Below are 17,583 nucleotides of genomic sequence, written 5' to 3' on the forward strand. Positions count from 1 at the left end.
TGTCTGTGGGAACACTTGGGAGGAGCCCCTAAAGCAGTCTTGGGGAGTCAGGAGAGGCTTCTTAGAGTAAGTGGTGTTCCCTTGAGGGGTGGGAAGAAGCCAGAGAGGGACTTGTAAGCTGGGCTCAGGAGCTGGGCTTTTATTCTGAGGGCAGTGGGGAGCCATGGAAGGGCTTTCAGGAGGAGAGAGACACTCCAGCTCCTGCCCAGCCCCAGGCACAGCTGTGGGTGATGTTCATGGGGGTGTGAGCCAGGGGTACAGTAGGAGGTGCCAAGAGGAATCACGTCACCGCACAAGGAAGCCTGGGACTGGGCCACCCACCACCACCCAAAAGAGAGCACTCCCTCCCTAAACGTTCCTAATCCTCGGGTCCGTGTGTGGTCCTATTTAAAGAAGGGTGTCTTACAACCTTCTAGGTGCAATAGGTCATCTACTTAGTGGGCACTTTCTGTTCTCCATTTAATTTGTTAGTCCAGTAAGAAGTAGTCCAGAGGGGGCGATGATTTTCCAGTGGTTTTATGGGCATGTTAAGCAGAACCCCAGGGTAGCCTGTCCTTGAAGAACATCACTGTGGACAGGATTCCCCAGAGTGAAGAGGCTGTGAAGCCCAGCCTCCACCTCAGTCAGGCCTGGGTCTCCTGGGCAGGTGGGAGCAGGGCCCAGTAAGGACCCAGGTCCCCACACCTACCCTGTCCTGTGCTCCTTCCCTTATACTGTACCCAGGGTACTGGACAGCAGAAGAGAATGTGCCTTCTAGGTGAGATCTGGGGCGGCGACATGGAAGTGTCCTTTGAACTGGGCCTTGAATGATGGAAAAGATTATGATGGGAAGAAATGGAGAGCAGAAAAAGTCACAGAGGGGAAGACTCAGCAATCATTCAGGCCTGAGCCTGTCACTCTTGGGAGTTTTGCTGTCCTGTAGAATATATTAAAGGGACACAAGTCATAGCCTGGTGTATCACCAGGGAGGGTCAATTTGACTTGAAGATTTAGGGAGGAGGTTCCTTATTTATTAACAATAGTAGCTCACCCTGCTGTAGCACTTACCATGTGCTGGACACTATTCTCGGTGCTTCATAGATACCAACTCATTTAGACCTCAGGGCAGTTTTAGGAGGTAAGGTGCTGTTGTTTTCCCAAGTTACAGATGCGAGAACTGCGGCCCAGAGAAGTTAGGAAATTCACCCAAAGGTGCATCACTCGTTAGTGACAGCAGCCAGTACTTCATCTGAACTGCTGTGCCATGCTGCCTCCCAAACACAGATGTAAAAAGAAATAAAATTTAGCGACTGGGAGGTAGAAGTCACTTGAATGCTTCAGGTAAAACACAAGACTTTTTACCTCAGGGTCTGCGTTCCAGCCTCTCCTCTGTTAAGAGGACTTAAATGGTTGAGAACTTTGATCTAGGCTGAGAGCAGCCTTCACAAAGAAGGAGGGCAAGTCCCCGAGAGGGAAAGTGCCTTGCCTGAGGTCACGCCGAGAACGTGAACAGGGCTGGGCTGGAACACAGCACCCTACCCCTTTGTGCTGCCCTGTGCCAGCTCCTGGATCCCATCCCTGGGGCTGACGGTGCAGAGGTTAAGATCCTGGGCTCTGGCCTTAGCCTGCCTGGGCTCCTAATCCTGCCTCCCTTGTCCACCATCGGTGTGACTCTGGGCCTCGCTTTCCTCATCTGTAAAATGGGAATAACAATATCATCTCCTTCTAACCTCTTATAGATTTTACTTGTTTATTATGTTTGTCCTCCTCCCACTTGAATTATAAGCTCCATCCCGGCAGGGATTTTTGTTGGTTTGTTTTTTCTTTTCCCCGTTGTGCCTAGAACAGTGCCTGGCACATGAAGGGCCCTCAGAAAACATGAGCTGCTGAATGAATGAATTTGCCACCTCCCAGGGCGCTCTTGGAATTTAATAAACCAGCAGGTAGAGGGCTTGCTTAGCGTTGTGTCTGGCACATAGTCATTGGTACACAGCAGTTGTTGTTATTACTGTTAACGATGAATCCTTCGTCCACGTGCCTCCTGTCTTCTCACAGCTGCTCAGGGAGGTGTAACAGGAGCTACATGGGCGGGAAGGGAAGACACACGAAGCCCCACGCTAGGTCTTTCACATACACTGTATTGTTTATCCCTCACAAGAGCCTAGGCATGTCAAGTCACTAGCCCACAAGGCAGCCGGCTGTGGCGGGCCGGGACTCCTGGACACCTGCTTGTGGATCTGGGGGCTGACAAAACCTGCAGGGCCCTGTGCAGGGGGTTATCCACCCAGAAACAAGCCCTACTTTCTAGAAATGGGCCTTTGTGGACACAGGAGAGAGGACAGCGGAGACCAATCGTAGGGCTCAGAGCAAGCCCCTTCTCCTCTCGGGTTCACTATTTCCCCATCTGTGGTTTGGACTCGACATACCCCTCAGTCTGCCAGCTCTGACCATCTGGGATTCTGTGTGTAGCAGGACCGAGGTGGGGTCCCTGAAACCTGGCAAATCCCCAAACCCCATCCTGGCCAATAGAATGTGACTCCTCCGGGGCGGCCGTTTCTGTCAGTCTATTCCCTGCTGCATCCCTAGCATCTAGAATTTCCCCTGGCACACAGAGTGTCCTCAAAATGTTTGCAGAGGAAGAAAGGAAGGAGGAGGGAAGGAAGGTGGGAGGAAGACACCTCCCCGAGGTTTGGCAGCTGGCAGCTTCTCTAACCTTCCACTTCCCTCAGGGAGAGGTGGTGTGCACAGAGGGGTAGCCAGCAGGCAGAAGTCGGTGGGCAGGCATGGAGGAGCAGGGCCCAGCTAATCCACAGGGCGTGTTGCTGTCCTGAGTCTCTGAGGTTCTGTGCCCCATCTGGCCCCGTCTCTGTGCTCACCTTACCCACCTGGCTCTTTGCAGACCCGGACGTGGTATCCCTGGAGGCAGCGGACAGACCCAACTTCTTCCTCCATGTCACAGCCAATGGGTCTGTGGAGCTGGCTAAGTGGCAGGGCAACGTTGCCTTCCACCACCATGCCTCCTTCTCACTGCACCGGGGGACGTGGCAGGCAGGCCTAGTGGCCCTAGAGTCACTGGCAGAGCCTGGGTCCTTCCTTTATGTGTTGGGGCCCACGCTGGTCCTGCGGCTGTATGAGCACACAGAGGTGTTCCGCCGGGGCACGTCCTTCCGCCTTCTAGGTAGGTGTCCACCCTGCCATCACCCTCAGCCCCTCATCAGACTGCCCTTCCCACCCTCTCGCACCACACCCTTCCAATCACCCTCAAGAGGCAGAATTCCCACTCTCCTGGCTCAGGGAGACCACCCTTGGGTGCTGCCCCTGGGATGGGATGTGGCCCAACCTCCATGTTGATGGCCTAGGGAGCCTGTGGGCAGTGGGGCTTGGGGCCCAGCCAGCTTCCTGGGTCCTGCCTACACCCACAGGCCGATTACATGGTCTAAAAATAGGGCAGCCTTTGTGGAAGGGAGGCAAGAAGTGCTCCTGGCCACAGCTCGCGTAGCCCACTGGCTCAGGTTTCTTGCTGATGGGGACACATGCTGGCCCTGTGCTTTCAAAGACCGCCCCCTGGGGCACCAGGCTGAGGATCCAGCAGTCTCCCTCTCCCCCGTGGCAGTAATGGGGCAGCTCCACACCCTTTCTAGCGGAGACGGATAGGTTCCAGACCTTTGCCATCCCCCTGCCAGGTGGGTCTGCCCCCAAGTGCTTGATCACTGCCTAATCCCTGGAGGAAGTGATCACAATTTCTCTACCACTTCAGGCAGACCTCTGTGTCCTGCATGTGGACATGTATGTTTGTGTCTGTGAGGGCACCTCATGCCACATGAATGGATCCACTTACATACATGGCATAAATGTATCTCCAGCCAGCCTCCTCATTTATCACCTCCCCTACAAACCAGGCCTGGGCCAACTCGTTGTTACATTCAGCGGTCATCTATAGAGTCCACCAATGAACCCCACCCAGGACAGATTCATCACTGGCTGTAATGGCAGGGCTTGTGTCCCTTTCTGGAAGACAGAGTGGAAAGAACGCAGGCTTTGAAGCCAGACAGCCTTGGGTTCAAATCCTGACCCTAGTCCTTGGCACTTGGAGGAGAGCTCCCCATCATCCAACCCTGTACAATGGGAATATTTGCCTCATAAAATTGTTGTGAGGATTGATTGCATCTCGCGGGTTTTGCTCTGGGCCTGCCTTATGGTAGGTGCTCCCCAAATGTAAGTTCTCAGTTCAGGTCTTAAGGATCTTAGAAAAGCAGATTTTCTCCACAGTCATCAGCAGTGTGGGGAAAGGGAGTTGGGAAGGGGCTGCTCCCTCTGGCCTGTTGCAGATCCCACCCACATCTTCCTGCTCAAGGCATGGTTTCAGAGACCAGTCACTTCTGCTAAGATGGTCTGGGGTCTTGTCTGCCTCTGAGTCCCCCATTGCCCAGACTTCCTCTGAGGATTCCTCATCTGTCACACTGGCCACAGGACATTTTCTGAGGAAATCTCTTCTGGGAGAGTTTAATTTTCCCAGCATCTTCTGTGCCTCAGCTTCCTCACCCATAAAATGGGGGTAAAGATAGTGCTACGTCACAGGATTATTGTGGGGAAATACTTGTGAGATGTTGAATGTCACATTTGGTGCTGTTCAAGAGTTGGCTGTTGTTTTTGTTATTATTACTATTAATAGCCACCAAGGTCCCAGGGGTGCAGAGCAAGCCTGGCCATCAAGGTCCCAGAGGGGCAGAGCAGCCTTATGGGGAGATCAGAGGTCCCAGCCTTCTCTTTGGCTAACCCTCAAAGCCCAGCTACAACTGCCTGCTCTATAGTGCCCTGCCCTGGGCTTCTTAGCCCCTACACCAAACTCCCAGAGCCCTATCCCAAAGATCCCCCAGGCACCGACCCCGACTCTCAGGAATACAAACTTCCCCTTAGGTTGACTTTTATTTTAGTATATGCTGTCTTATTTTATTTTTCTTTACTTTTCCTACATGCGTCCATTTGTCTCTTCCATGGAGCAGGGTGGGGATGGGCTGAGCTAGGATTACCTCTGTGTTCTGTCACCTGACCCTGAGCTGGTGCCCAGTCTCACTCAGTCTCAGCACTCGGGGCGGGTTGCCTTTCCAGATGCCAAGCCCTCAGGGGCTGCCTACCCCATCTGTGAGTGGCACTACGATGCTTGTGCCAGCCCCTGCTTCCGAACCTGCCGGGACCCACAGGCAGCTAGCTGCCAGGATGTGCCCAGGTGAGGGAGTATGGAGTCAAGGTGTGTACATCACTGGTTTGAGCACACACACGTGTAAATGGGCATGTAGTCTGACGGCATAGGCATGAGCACGTCCTGAGGTGTATATGTGTGCTTCCACATACTTGTGAATGCATGTTTCGTGTGCCGTGTGTATGGGGACGTGCGTATCAGAGCAAACCTGACTTACGCGGGTATGTGTGAATATTGATTTGTGCATGATGTGCATAGAGCTGGGCCCTGTGTGTGTCTGTGGGCTCTACACAGCTGTGTGTATGTGCATGTATGTGAGATGCATGTGTCTGGATGTTGGTGCAGCTGTGTGTGCGTGAAGGTGTATGCGCTGATGTTTTGACATTCTGTGTGAATGCTTTCGAGTCTTGCTGGCGTAACAATGTGCCTAAATGCAGACACTTGTGAGCATGTGTGAGTGTGTGCACAAGTATGTGCATAACCAGGCCTTTTTCGTGTTTCCCTCTTGGTCTGAGGAGAAGGTGTGTGCAAAAGTGTGCAACATGCATGTTTGGGTATATGTGCTCCTGTACACAGTGTCTCTGGAGGTTCATGTCACGTGTGCCATAAGGAGGGATGAAGCGGTGCTCAATCCTAGTGAAAAGAGACGATGCCCTTCATATTTCAGACTGCTAACTGGCTCCCTGCTCTGTCCTCAGGGTAGAAGGCTGTGTACCTGCATGCCCCACCCCCAAGGTCCTGGATGAAGTCACACAGAGATGTGTCTACCTGGAGGACTGTGAGTGGCCTAGATTTCTCATCCCCCCCGCCCCACTCAGATTTCTTGTAAATCTCCACAGTCGCCTTGACCAATCATGCCCAGAGCCCCCAGGGCCCTGAAGAAGCAGCAGCAGTATTGGGGCCTCTGGAAGAGACCCTGGAGTAGGCAGGGACCTCATTCAGTCCATTCTCCCCGTGGTACAGAGAGAAAAATGAAGCCCAGAGTGGGGAAGGGACTGGCTTGGGATCAGGCAGTAGGAACATGGTACAGACAAACTTAGGCCTGAGGTCTGTTGGCTCTGAGCTCAGGTTTTGGGGCAAGAGTCCAAGGTTGGACTTTGGACTTGAATCCAAGCTCAAGTATGGGGCAGAGTCCAGACCTGCTGACTTCTGGGAGTCATCCAGTGCCATGCGGCAGAGGCCCCTGGGTTGGTCAGGCAGCCTGGCTGGACGTTGGAAGCTGCCTTCCCCCATGTTCACCTGAATCGCTGGTTCCAGAGCCCTGTTTTTTTTACATCCCTGCCCAGTGAAGACTCCGGGGGCAACAGGCACTTCTGAGCTTCTTCTCTCTCTGCCCCAGGTGTGGAGCCCATGGTTTTGGGTCCCACAGAACCTCTTGGCAATGAGACCCTGCCTCCCAGTCAAGAGCTGCCCACTCCCAGTGACAAGGAGCTGCAGTTTCCACAGGAAGCTCCCGGGGCCCCCTCCCACAAGCCAGCGCTCACTCCAGCTGCCCCACTCACCACAGCCCTGAACCCACCCCTGGTAGCTACTCAGGGGCCAATGCTGTCTCCAGGCCCCACACAGCCCACTCTGCAGCAGCCACTGGAGGTCACTGCATCTAACCTCCCTGTCCACCCTACAGAGGCCCCGGCCAGCAAGGGAGTGACTGCCAGCCACCTGGCCACCTCCCCTGCCCCAGAATCCTCATCCCTCTCCCTTTTGCAGCAGACTCCCACACCTAGCATAGGACCAAGTGCTATGAAGACGACTAGGGTGACTCTGACCTTTGCAGGGAGCCCCAACATCACAGTCTCCTCCCGGTCACCCCCTGCACCTCGCTTCCCACTCATGACCAAAGCTGTGACGGTCCCAGGCCCTGGCTCCTTGACTATTAAGACCACGCCCCTCCAGCCCTTCCCGAGCCTAGAGTTGCCTGCAAGTTCCCCCTCCAGACCTGTGGCTTCCCCTGCAGTGACCTCCAGGCCCCTCACTTCTTTGGGATCCCACAAGGCTTTGCTGACACCTGCAATAACAGAGGCCACGAACAGGACAGGGATCCCTCAGCCCATACAGGCCCAGAGCGTTTCTAGTCCCAGCAGCCCCCTGGCTGAGGCTAGAACAGAAGCAGAACAGGTTCCTGTTAGTCCTCTGGCAACCAAGAGAGTAGAGACGGAGCCACCGACAGAGAAGCAACCTGGGCCCGACCAGCCCCTGGGTATCCCACCATCCTCACTTCCAAGCCCCTTCCCCATTGCCCCACTCCACCCTGCCTGGCACACCACCACAGCCACCAGGCTTCCAGCTCCGCCCCCAAAGACTCCAGCTGCCACCGGCCAGTCCACAGTTGCTCACGGGCTGGGGGTCACACCCTTCGTGTCTCTGGACTCAACTCGGCCACCCCAGCTCCTCTCTGGCCTGCCTCTCGATACCAGCCTGCCCTTGGCCAAGGTGGGCACATCTGCCCCAGTGGCCACGCCCGGGTCCAAGGGTTCTGTCACCACCCCTCTGCTCCCGCAGCAGCAGGCCACATCTCTCCCTATGGCCACAACTCCACCTGCTCAGACACTCAGCTCAGCACCTCCTCTCACCCCCGCTGTGGGCCAGGTAGACCTGCCCCATCACATAACCCCTCAGGCAGTAGGCACGGCACCAGGCCTGTTTCTGGGAGCCACATTGCCAGCCTCTGGAGTCGTGGCCATGGCTGAGGGGGCAGCCTCCACAGTATCTGTTGCCCCACAAAAAAGCACCGCAGAGAAGATGGCCATCCTGTCCAAGCAAGTGTCTCTGCCCACCAGGATACATGGCTCTGCCCAGGGGGGGCCCACAGAACTCACACCTGCTGTGGCCCACACTCTTGCTACCTTGGCACCTGAGGCTGACGTCCCCTGGGCCGGCACAGTGCCACTGGTGCCTACATCCTATCCCCTGAGCCGCGTCTCAGCCAGGACCGCCTCCCGAGAGAGCGCACTGGTTCTGCTCCCTCAGCTGCCCGAGGCCCATGGAACCTCGGCTGGACCTCGGCTCCCAGCAGAGCTGGAGGCAGAGGCCACCACCAAGCAGTCTGGGCGCTCGGCCCCAGCCCAGAGCATCGCAGCGAGTTCGGCAGAGACCTTGACAACCACCACTGAGGACAGCACATCTGCCACCTGTGTCGTGAGTGACTTGTCAGGCCCCCCATATGTGGACACTCCATGTGTCTCTCCTCCTGTGCCCCCTGGCTGGGACACCATCATGCTGTCACATTCCTCATGGCCTGCTCCTGCTTCTCCTTCACTGGCTGCCAGGCTGAAAGATGGGGCTTCAGTCACCCCCCTCACCCTTGCCCCACACTCTGGAGCCTGACAGGTTCTCCAGTCTCCTCTGGGCCCCCGATGTCATAGCAGAGTCCGACCATTCCCCTAGGGCTGATTGGATGACTTAGCGTGACATCCAGAGCATAACACAGGCGTGCTAGCATGTGTCTGTTTGTGTCTATGGAGCTACATGGGACTATGTGTGCATAGTGTATGTGTGTGAGACTCAGGGTGAGCCCTCATATGTCAGTGTGTGTGTGTGTGTGTGTGTGTGTGATATTTGGTGTCACAAGACAGTGTGTGTGCATTTGTAAGAAAGAGAGATAAAGCAAGATTGTGTGTGAGTGTGTGTGTGTGCGCGTGCATGCATGGGTATGCTCGGGTTTTTCTGAGTCTAAGCTAGTATGTCTGCACATCTGTGTACCTGGAGCTCTCCGCAAGGGCCAGATAGATATGCAGAGGTCTCTGGGAGTCAGTTCCCCGACCCCCAATCTCATGCTCAGCCCATCCCCAGGCCCCTGATGGGTATGTTGGGTGCGTGGAGAGTAAGGACACCACTCCCTAGTAGTCTTACTTCTGGGTCCCCTGACCTGCTACAGTCTACATTGGAAAGGATCTTATTGCCCTGAGGCTTGAGAGTTGGGGTGGGGGAATGAGTGGCTGTGGCACTAGGCTGGGCACTCACGCTGTCCCTCCACCCTGTGCCCCAGCCAATTGCTGAGCAGGACTGCGTCCGCCACATCTGCCTGGAGGGCCAGCTGATCCGAGTGAACCAGTCCCAGCACTGTCCCCAGAGCGCCAAACCCCCTCGCTGTGGGGTCCTGGGCCTCGCAGTGAGGGTGGGCGGGGACCGCTGCTGCCCCGTCTGGGAATGTGCCTGTGAGTCCTGGGATGCACCCGATCCTCCCCCAGTGTGACCTCGGCCCCTTACCTGTATGCTCCTCAGCCTTAGGGTAACCCTGACCTGACTGCATTCTCCTATGGGACCTCTTGTCTCCGTGTGACCCCTGACCTGGCAGATTCCCTACTCTTGCAACCTCATCTCTGTGATGCCTGCTCTGAGTGGCTCTCCAGTCCCCAGGGCCTCTCCATCACCCAGGAAAAGGCCAAGAGGCCTGCCCTTTGTTCCTGGGTGGCCTTGGCCCCCAGAAGCATCCATCTCTTCTTCTCATCCCTGCCCCTCCCCCAGGCCGATGCTCAATCTTCCCTGACCTAAGCTTCATAACCTTTGATGGGAGCCATGTAGCCCTGTTCAAGGAGGCCATCTACATCCTCACCCAGAGCCCCAACGAAATGGTCACCGTCCATGTCCTTGACTGCAAAAGTGCTAACCTGGTGACTTCCCCCTACTTCCTTTCCTTCTGGGGCCTTGGGACTGACTAGGTTTGGAAGGGAGGTTGAGCGGTGAATTGGGTTTTGAGGGATGCCGGAGTTGAGGACAGATGTGTAAACCCCTACAGTATTTCCCTCTGTCAAGGGTCTCCTGGAAGGGATGTGTGGGGAAAGGGTAAGTGGAGTGCACTACCTCCTGGCCCTTCCTGGGGCCTGTGCCATTCCCAGCTTGTCCCAGCTACCCAGGCCCGAGTGAGAGGCACTGAAGTGCAGAGAAGTGGGGATGCCACTCCAGGAATGTGGCCTGAGGTCAAGAGTGCTGGCTGCAGAGAATCACCTACTAGGATATCCCCATGAGCCAGGTGGAAGGAGGCAGGGTATTTTTTGTTTGTTTCTTCTTCTTCTTCTTCTTCTTCTTCTTCTTCTTCTTCTTCTTCTTCTCCTTCTCCTTCTCCTTCTCCTTCTCCTTCTCCTTCTCCTTCTCCTTCTTCTTCTTCTTCGGCTTACAGGAGGTCAGGTAGAACCAGACATGTTCCATGGGATTTTGTGCACCATCTGCACAGCCCCAGTGAGTGCTCCTGGCATATTGAGAGGGGGTGGCCGGGAAAGTGTGCTCACAATGGCTCACCAGGAGAAGCAGACAACAGGCCTGGGACTCCAAGCTGATGAAGGTTGGGCTCTCTCTGCAGGGTCACCTAAACTGGCCCCCGTTCTGTCCGGTGATGCTGAATGTGACTCACTCGACCCATCAGGTCACCATCGACCGTTTCAACCGGAAGGTGAGTGCATCAAAGAGCCAGTATTCCTAGGGCAGTAATCATGGGGACAGGGGAGGGGTCTTGAGGCTTGTTCGTGATTGGGGGCAAGAGTGGGCAGGAACTCGAATGGAAAAGTTATATTTGAAAGTGATTTAATTAAAATATTTGTGGCCACTCTAATGTCAGGGGAGCACAGGTACTGGGAGGAATATTGTAAACGAGAGGAAGTTAGAATGGCAAGAGAGAGAGTGACCTTAAATGATTGCGGTTAAAGTATCTACTTCAGCAGTTTTTATAAAAATATGTGGCCATGTGCAAGTTTTATATAAATATATGGCGATGTTTTTCTAAAAATATATATTTCTAGAGCCCCTTCTGAGAAAGGGACTATCTAAGTGAGGAGCCCTGATTTTAAGCTTCATTAGTTTCACACTAAGCCCACCTCTGCCAAGGAGCCTGCGTTCAACAGCAGCCCACTCTGTGTGGTACCCTCCCAAGGGCCTGCTTTGCTCCTCCCAACAGGTGGGTCAGAGGGGCTGATGTGTGTCCTCCTGTGGTCCTGACTCTCCCCACCCATTCCTGAGCCAAGACCTGCAGCCCTCCTGTTGGAATCTGCCCTTGAATGCTAGACTTAGGGCCACCACACCCTCTGAAGCTCTCAGGAATGGGAGAAAACTCCTTGGGTTTTATCCCTTAGGTTTTTAAATGTTTCCATTAAAAGAAATTTGAGGTATAACTTACCTACAGTAAAATTCACCCTTGTTAGTGTGCAGTTCTATAAGTTTTAACAAACACCCACAGTCTTGTAACCACCACCATAATCATCACCCCCAGTCGTTGCCCTGTGCCACTTTGTTGTCAACCTCTCCCACCTGCTGACAACCGCTGCCTTCTGTCCCTATACTTTTGGCTTTTCCAGAATGGTATATGCAGGGAACCAGAGTATACGGTGAGATTCTCCCCCATGGCATGTATCAGTAGTCTGTTGATTGTTATTGTTGTAATATTCTGTCATACGGATGTGCCACTATTTGTTTATCCGTTCGCCAGTTGAAAGACATTTGGGCCGCTTCCAGTTTGGGGTGCTAACAAATAAAGATGCCTAAGCATTTGTATAAGGTTTTTTAAATTGAAGTATAGTTAGCATATAATGTTATATTAGTTTCAGGTGTACAACATAGTGATTCAACAATTCCATACATTACTCAGTGCTCATCAGTATAAATGTAGCTGCCACTTGTCACTGTATGTGATTACAATATTATTGACTATTCCTTATGCTGTACTTTTCATTTTCATGACTTATTTATTTTATAACCGGAAGTTTGTACCCCTTAATTCCCTTTATCTATTTCACCCATTCCCCACCCACCTTCCCTCTGGCAACCACCAGTTTGTTCTCTGTATTTAAGTCTGTTTTAATTCTGTTTTTTTTTTTTCTTTCTTCCTCTCTTTCTCTCTTTTTTTTTCTTCCTTCCTTCCTTCCTTCCTTCCTTCCTTCCTTCCTTCCTTTCTTCCTTTCTTCCTTTCTTTCTTCATTTGTTTTGTTTTTCAGATTCCACATTTAAGTGAAATCATGCACCATTTGCTTCTGTGTCTGACTTATTTCACATAGCACAGTACCTTCTAGGGTCCTTCCATTTTGCCGTAAATGGAAAAATTTCATTCTTTTTTATGGTTGAGTAATAATTGTGTGTACACACACACACATATATGTATGTATACATAAATCTTATTTATCCATTCATCTATGGATGGACACTTGGGTTGTTCCCATATCTTGGCTATTATAAATTATGCTGCTATAAACATAGGGGTGCGTCTATCTTTTTGAATTTTGTTTTCTTTGGGTGAACAGCTGGTAGTGGAATTACTAGATCATATAGTATTTCTTTTTTTTTTTATTTTTTAAAATGTTTGTTTATTTTTGAGAGAGAGACAGAGCATGAGCAGGGAAGGGGCAGAGAGAGACGGAGACACAGAATCCGAAGCAGGCTCCAGGCTCTGAGCCATCAGCACAGAGCCCGACGCAGGGCTCAAACTCACAAACCATGAGATCATGACCAGAGCAGAAGTCGGACACTTAACTGACTGAGCCACCCAGGCACCCCAATCATATAGTATTTCTATTTTTAATTTCTTAAGGAACCTCCATAATGTTTTCCACAGTGGCTGCACCAATTTACATTACCAACAGCACACAAGGGTTCCTTTTTCTTCACATCCTCAGCAACACTTGTTATTTCTCATCTTTTTGATTCTAGCCATTCTGACTGGTATCAGGTAATCTCTTGTGGTTTTGACTTGCAGTTCCCTGATGATTAGTGATTTTGAGTACCTTTTCATGTGTCTGTTTGCCATCTGTATGACTTCTTTGGAAAATGTCTATTCAGGTCCTCTGCCCATTTTTTAGTTGGATTATTGTGGTCTTTTGGTGTTGAGTTTTTTTTTTTTTTTTCAACGTTTATTTTATTTTTGGGACAGAGAGAGACAGAGAATGAACGGGGGAGGGGCAGAGAGAGAGGGAGACACAGAATCGGAAACAGGCTCCTGGCCCTGAGCCATCAGCCCAGAGCCCGACGCGGGGCTCGAACTCACGGACCGCGAGATCGTGACCTGGCTGAAGTCGGACGCTTAACCGACTGCGCCACCCAGGCGCCCCAAGTTTTTAAGTCATTCTAACAGATGTGTAATAAGATCTCATTGTAGTTTTAATTTGCATTTCTCTAATTGCTGATAATATTGAATATATTTTCATGGGTTTGTTTTCCATGGTTTACCCTCTTTGGTGAAATGTCTGTTCAAACCTTTGCACATTTTAAAGATTATGTTGTCTGTTTTATTGAGTTTTGAGAATTTTTTGTATTTTTTTTGGGTACAGGTCCTTTATCAGATATAAGTATTATCTTCCAGTCTGTGGCACATTTTTTCATTCACTTTCAAGTGTCTTTCAAAGAGCAGAAGTTTTTAATTTTGGTGGAGTCCAATTTATCAGTTCTTTCTTTTATGGATCATGATTTTGGTGTTCTAACAAACTTTTGCTTAATGCAAAGTCTCAAGGATCTTCTCCTATGTTTTCTTCTAGAAGTTTTATAGCTTTAGGTATTACTTTAAAAAATTGTTTAATGTTTATTTATTTTTGAGAGAGAGACAGAGTGTGAGTGGGGGAGGGGCAGAGAGAGAGGGCTGAAGCAGGCTGCAGGCTCTGAGCTGTGAGCACAGAGCCTAACGTGGGGCTTGAACTCATGAATGGCAAGATCACGACCTGAGCTGAAGTTGGACGTTCAACCAACTGAACCACCCAGACGTCTCTAAATTTTTAAAAAATATTTATTTATTTTGAGCGGGGGGTGAGGGGGGGAGGCGCAGAGAGAGAGAGGGAGAGAGAGAGAATACCAAGCAGTCTCCTCACTGTCAGCACAGAGCCAAATGTGGGGATCGATCTCACAAACTGTGAGAGCATGACCTGAGACAAAATCAAGAGTTGGACGCTTAACCAACTGAGCCACCCAGGTGCCCCTAAGTAGTAGTTTTAAGTATATGCTGCATTTTAAGTCAATTTTTATAAATGGAGTGAGGTATGGGTCAAGATTCTTTTTTTTTTTCTCGCATATGGACACCTATATGTTTCAGCACCTTTTAAAAATTTTTTTTAACGTTTATTTATTTTTGAGACAGAGACAGGCAGAGCATGAACAGGGGAGTGGCAGAGAGAGAGGGAGACACAGAATCTGAAACAGGCTCCAGGCTCTGAGCTGCCAGCACAGAGCCCGACGCAGGGCTCGAACTCACAGACTGTGAGATCATGACCTGAGCCAAAGTCGGACGCTTAACTGACCAAGCCACCCAGGCGCCCCTCCAGCACCTTTTTAAAAAAGACCGTCCTGGGGCACCTGGGTGGCGCAGTCGGTTAAGCGTCCGACTTCAGCCAGGTCACGATCTCGCGGTCCGGGAGTTCGAGCCCCGCGTCAGGCTCTGGGCTGATGGCTCAGAGCCTGGAGCCTGTTTCCGATTCTGTGTCTCCCTCTCTCTCTGCCCCTCCCCCGTTCATGCTCTGTCTCTCTCTGTCCCCAAAATAAATAAACGTTGAAAAAAAAATTAAAAAAAAAAAAAAAAAGAAAAGACTGTCCTGCCTCCATTGACTTGCCTTTGCACCGTTGTCAAAAATCAACTGACCATTAATGTTTGGGTTTATTTCTGGACCTTTAATATTGTTCCACAAATCTATATATTTATTTTTTCACCAGTGCCACACTGTCTTGATAACTGTTACTTCTTATTAAATTTTTATTAAAATCAGGTTGTATGAGTCTTCCACCTTTCTTCTCTTTCAAAATTATGTTGGCTATTTTAATTATTTCATCTTTCTATATAAAGTAGTTTTCAGTATAAGAATCTTGAACATGTTTTATCAGATTTATCTCTAAAATTTTCATATTTCTGATGTTATTGTAAATGATTCTGTTCTTTTTATTCACTTTCCAATCGCTCATTGCTAATATATATACATACAATTGATTTTTGCATCTCTTAAAAAGTGTTTGCCGTTGGGTTTTCATTTAGCTGTTTATAGGTACACATGAGTTTTACATTGATCTCATATTTTGCAACCTTGTTAAACTCACTTATTAGTTCTTGTAAATTCTTCTAGTTTTTCTACATAGATGTTTATGTCTTTTCTAAATAGAGATGATTTTATTTCTTCCTTTCCAGTGGGTATTTTTTAAATTTATTTTTCTTGCCTATTGCATTGGTTAGGACCTCTAATATGATGTTGAATAAGAGGGATTGAGCACTGACATCCTTGTCTTGTATCTGGTCTTAGGGAGAAGGCGTTCAGTCTTTCACTATAAAGCACAAAGTTAGTTGTAGGTCTTTTATAGATATCCTTTATCTGGTGAAGAAAGTTTTCTCCTGTTTGTAGTTTGCTGAGAGTTTTTATTACTGTAAGCAGATGTTGAATTTTGTCAAAGCTTTTCACTGCATTTATTGAAATAATCATATTGTTCTTTTTCTTTAGACTTTCTACCCTACCCCCAAATCACAGTATTGCTGTTTACTTAAAAAAGGAAAGATTTTCAAATTTGTTTTAAATAAGTAGCTTACAAATAATAGTAGTTATATTTAGAGAACATTTTATGTATATAAAAAAACCTCTGAGTCAAGACTTACATTTACAACATCAGCAAAATCTTCTTCATTAAATATACTTAAAAGTAGAAGCCAGTTTTCCTGAGAAAGAAGCTATAATCCTAGATTCAATAACCATGCAATCAACTTCTACGTGTCATCAGATGAGTTCAATGTTAAAAAAAATCAAATTCTCCAGATTTTCTAGTTATAATTTCTAGCTTAATATCTTCAAATCACCTGCTTTTGAAGGTTCTATTATTATGATAACTTTTACGATTGTAGCAGTCCTGGATTTGGCAAGTGTATTGAAAAGTACACAGAGAGGTATTCACTGCTTCTTTAAGCCACAGTGTTGTTTGAGGTTCCCTGATTATGTTTTCTTAACTGATTATTTTTCTTAAATTTGAGCTCTCTATGGGAATGCCTTTTTTGGCCATACCTGTTTGGAAAGCTTCCCCAACGTACGAAGGTTCAATCCTGTGATTACTGAGGTCAGACCAGTGGTTCACATCTGAAGATGTTCTCATTGTGTACCCACAAAGAGCAGCTGGGAGAGGCATTGCAATTTGGCCTTTTATTGTAATCATTCCTCAGACTATTTTTTTTTTAAAGATTTAACTCTTTTAGAGCAGTTTCAGGTTCACAACAAAATTGAAAGGAACATATGGAGATTTCCCATATACCCTCTGTACCCACACATGCATAGCCTCCCTCATTACCAGCCTCAATCACCAGAGTTCATTTGTTACCAAGGTGAATGAATCTACACTGACACATCATCATCACCTGAAGTCTATAGTCTACTACCTCAGGGGTCACTCTTGGTTTTCCACATGGGTTTGGGTACATATGTAATGACATCTATCCATCATTATAATATCATCCAGAGTATTTCCACTGGTTTAAAAATTCTCTGTGCTCTGCCAGTTGGTCGCCAGCCCCCACCCAACCACTGATCTTTTTTGTTGTCTCCACAGTTTTGCTTTAACAGAATGCCACAGAGTTGGAACCATATAGTATGTAGCCTTTTCAGATTGATTTCTTTCACTTAGCAATATGCATTCAAGGTTCCTCCGTGGCTTTTCATGGCTTGATAGCTCATTTCTTTTTACCACTGAATAATATTCCATTGGTCTTCTTTAGACTATTAATGTGTTGAATTACTACGATTTTCAAGTGTTGCACTAGTGCTGCATTCCTGGAATTAACTTTATTTGGTTGAGATATATTAGCCTTGTTATATGTTGTTGGATCTTCATGAAGTGTATTAGTCTAAATTTTCTTTTCTTGTAATGTATTAGTTTAGTTTTGGTATCAGAGTAATGCCGGCCTCAATAATGAATTAGAAGTATTCCCCCTCTTTAATTTTCTGAAAAAGTTTGTGTATAATTGGTAATTTTCATATTTTCCCTTAAATATTTGGTAGACTTCAACAGTGAAGGCATCTGGGTCTGGAGTTTTCTTTGGGGGAGGTTTTTAAGTACATATTCAATTTTTTAAAATGATATAGGGCTATTATGGTTACCTATTTTTTCTTTAGTAGGCTGGGGTAGTTTTCATTTTCACAGAATATGTCCATTCTATCCACGTTGTCAAATTTCTAGGCATTAAGTTGTTCATCGTACACTCTTGCTATCCTTTTAGGATATCCTTGCTATACCATAGGATCTGTATCCATGTACCCTGTCTCATTCCTGATATTAGTAATTTGTGTCTTTTCTCTTTTTCTTCACCAGTCTGGCTAGAGTTTTGTCAGGTTTATTGTTTTCCTCAAAGAATGTTTTTATTGGTTTTCTCTGCTGTTTTTCTGTTTTCTATTTCATTGACTTTTGCTCTTATGTCTATTATTTTATTCCTTCTGATTCCTTTGGGTTTAATTTACTCTTTTTTTTTTTCTAGTTTATTA

The 17,583-nt window shown here is 48.6% G+C and overlaps 1 protein-coding gene and 1 non-coding gene across 2 annotated transcripts in view; one reads left to right on the forward strand and one right to left on the reverse strand.

Annotated features, from left to right (window-relative positions):
- Nucleotides 1-17,583, forward strand: part of OTOG (otogelin) — a 90,850-nt gene that overhangs the window by 51,414 nt on the left and 21,853 nt on the right. The window contains exons 33-39 of the mRNA XM_045482522.1: nt 2,879-3,157; nt 5,089-5,206; nt 5,878-5,957; nt 6,519-8,314; nt 9,165-9,333; nt 9,644-9,789; nt 10,476-10,565. Coding sequence (XP_045338478.1) covers nt 2,879-3,157; nt 5,089-5,206; nt 5,878-5,957; nt 6,519-8,314; nt 9,165-9,333; nt 9,644-9,789; nt 10,476-10,565 — 2,678 coding nt within the window. The remainder of the gene's footprint in view (nt 1-2,878; nt 3,158-5,088; nt 5,207-5,877; nt 5,958-6,518; nt 8,315-9,164; nt 9,334-9,643; nt 9,790-10,475; nt 10,566-17,583) is intronic.
- Nucleotides 16,163-16,272, reverse strand: LOC123602835. Its single transcript, XR_006714603.1, has one exon. It is a non-coding gene; the product is annotated as a small nucleolar RNA SNORD89 (small nucleolar RNA).

The sequence above is a fragment of the Leopardus geoffroyi genome, chromosome D1 (assembly GCF_018350155.1).
Source record: "Leopardus geoffroyi isolate Oge1 chromosome D1, O.geoffroyi_Oge1_pat1.0, whole genome shotgun sequence".
Taxonomy (NCBI): domain Eukaryota; kingdom Metazoa; phylum Chordata; class Mammalia; order Carnivora; family Felidae; genus Leopardus; species Leopardus geoffroyi.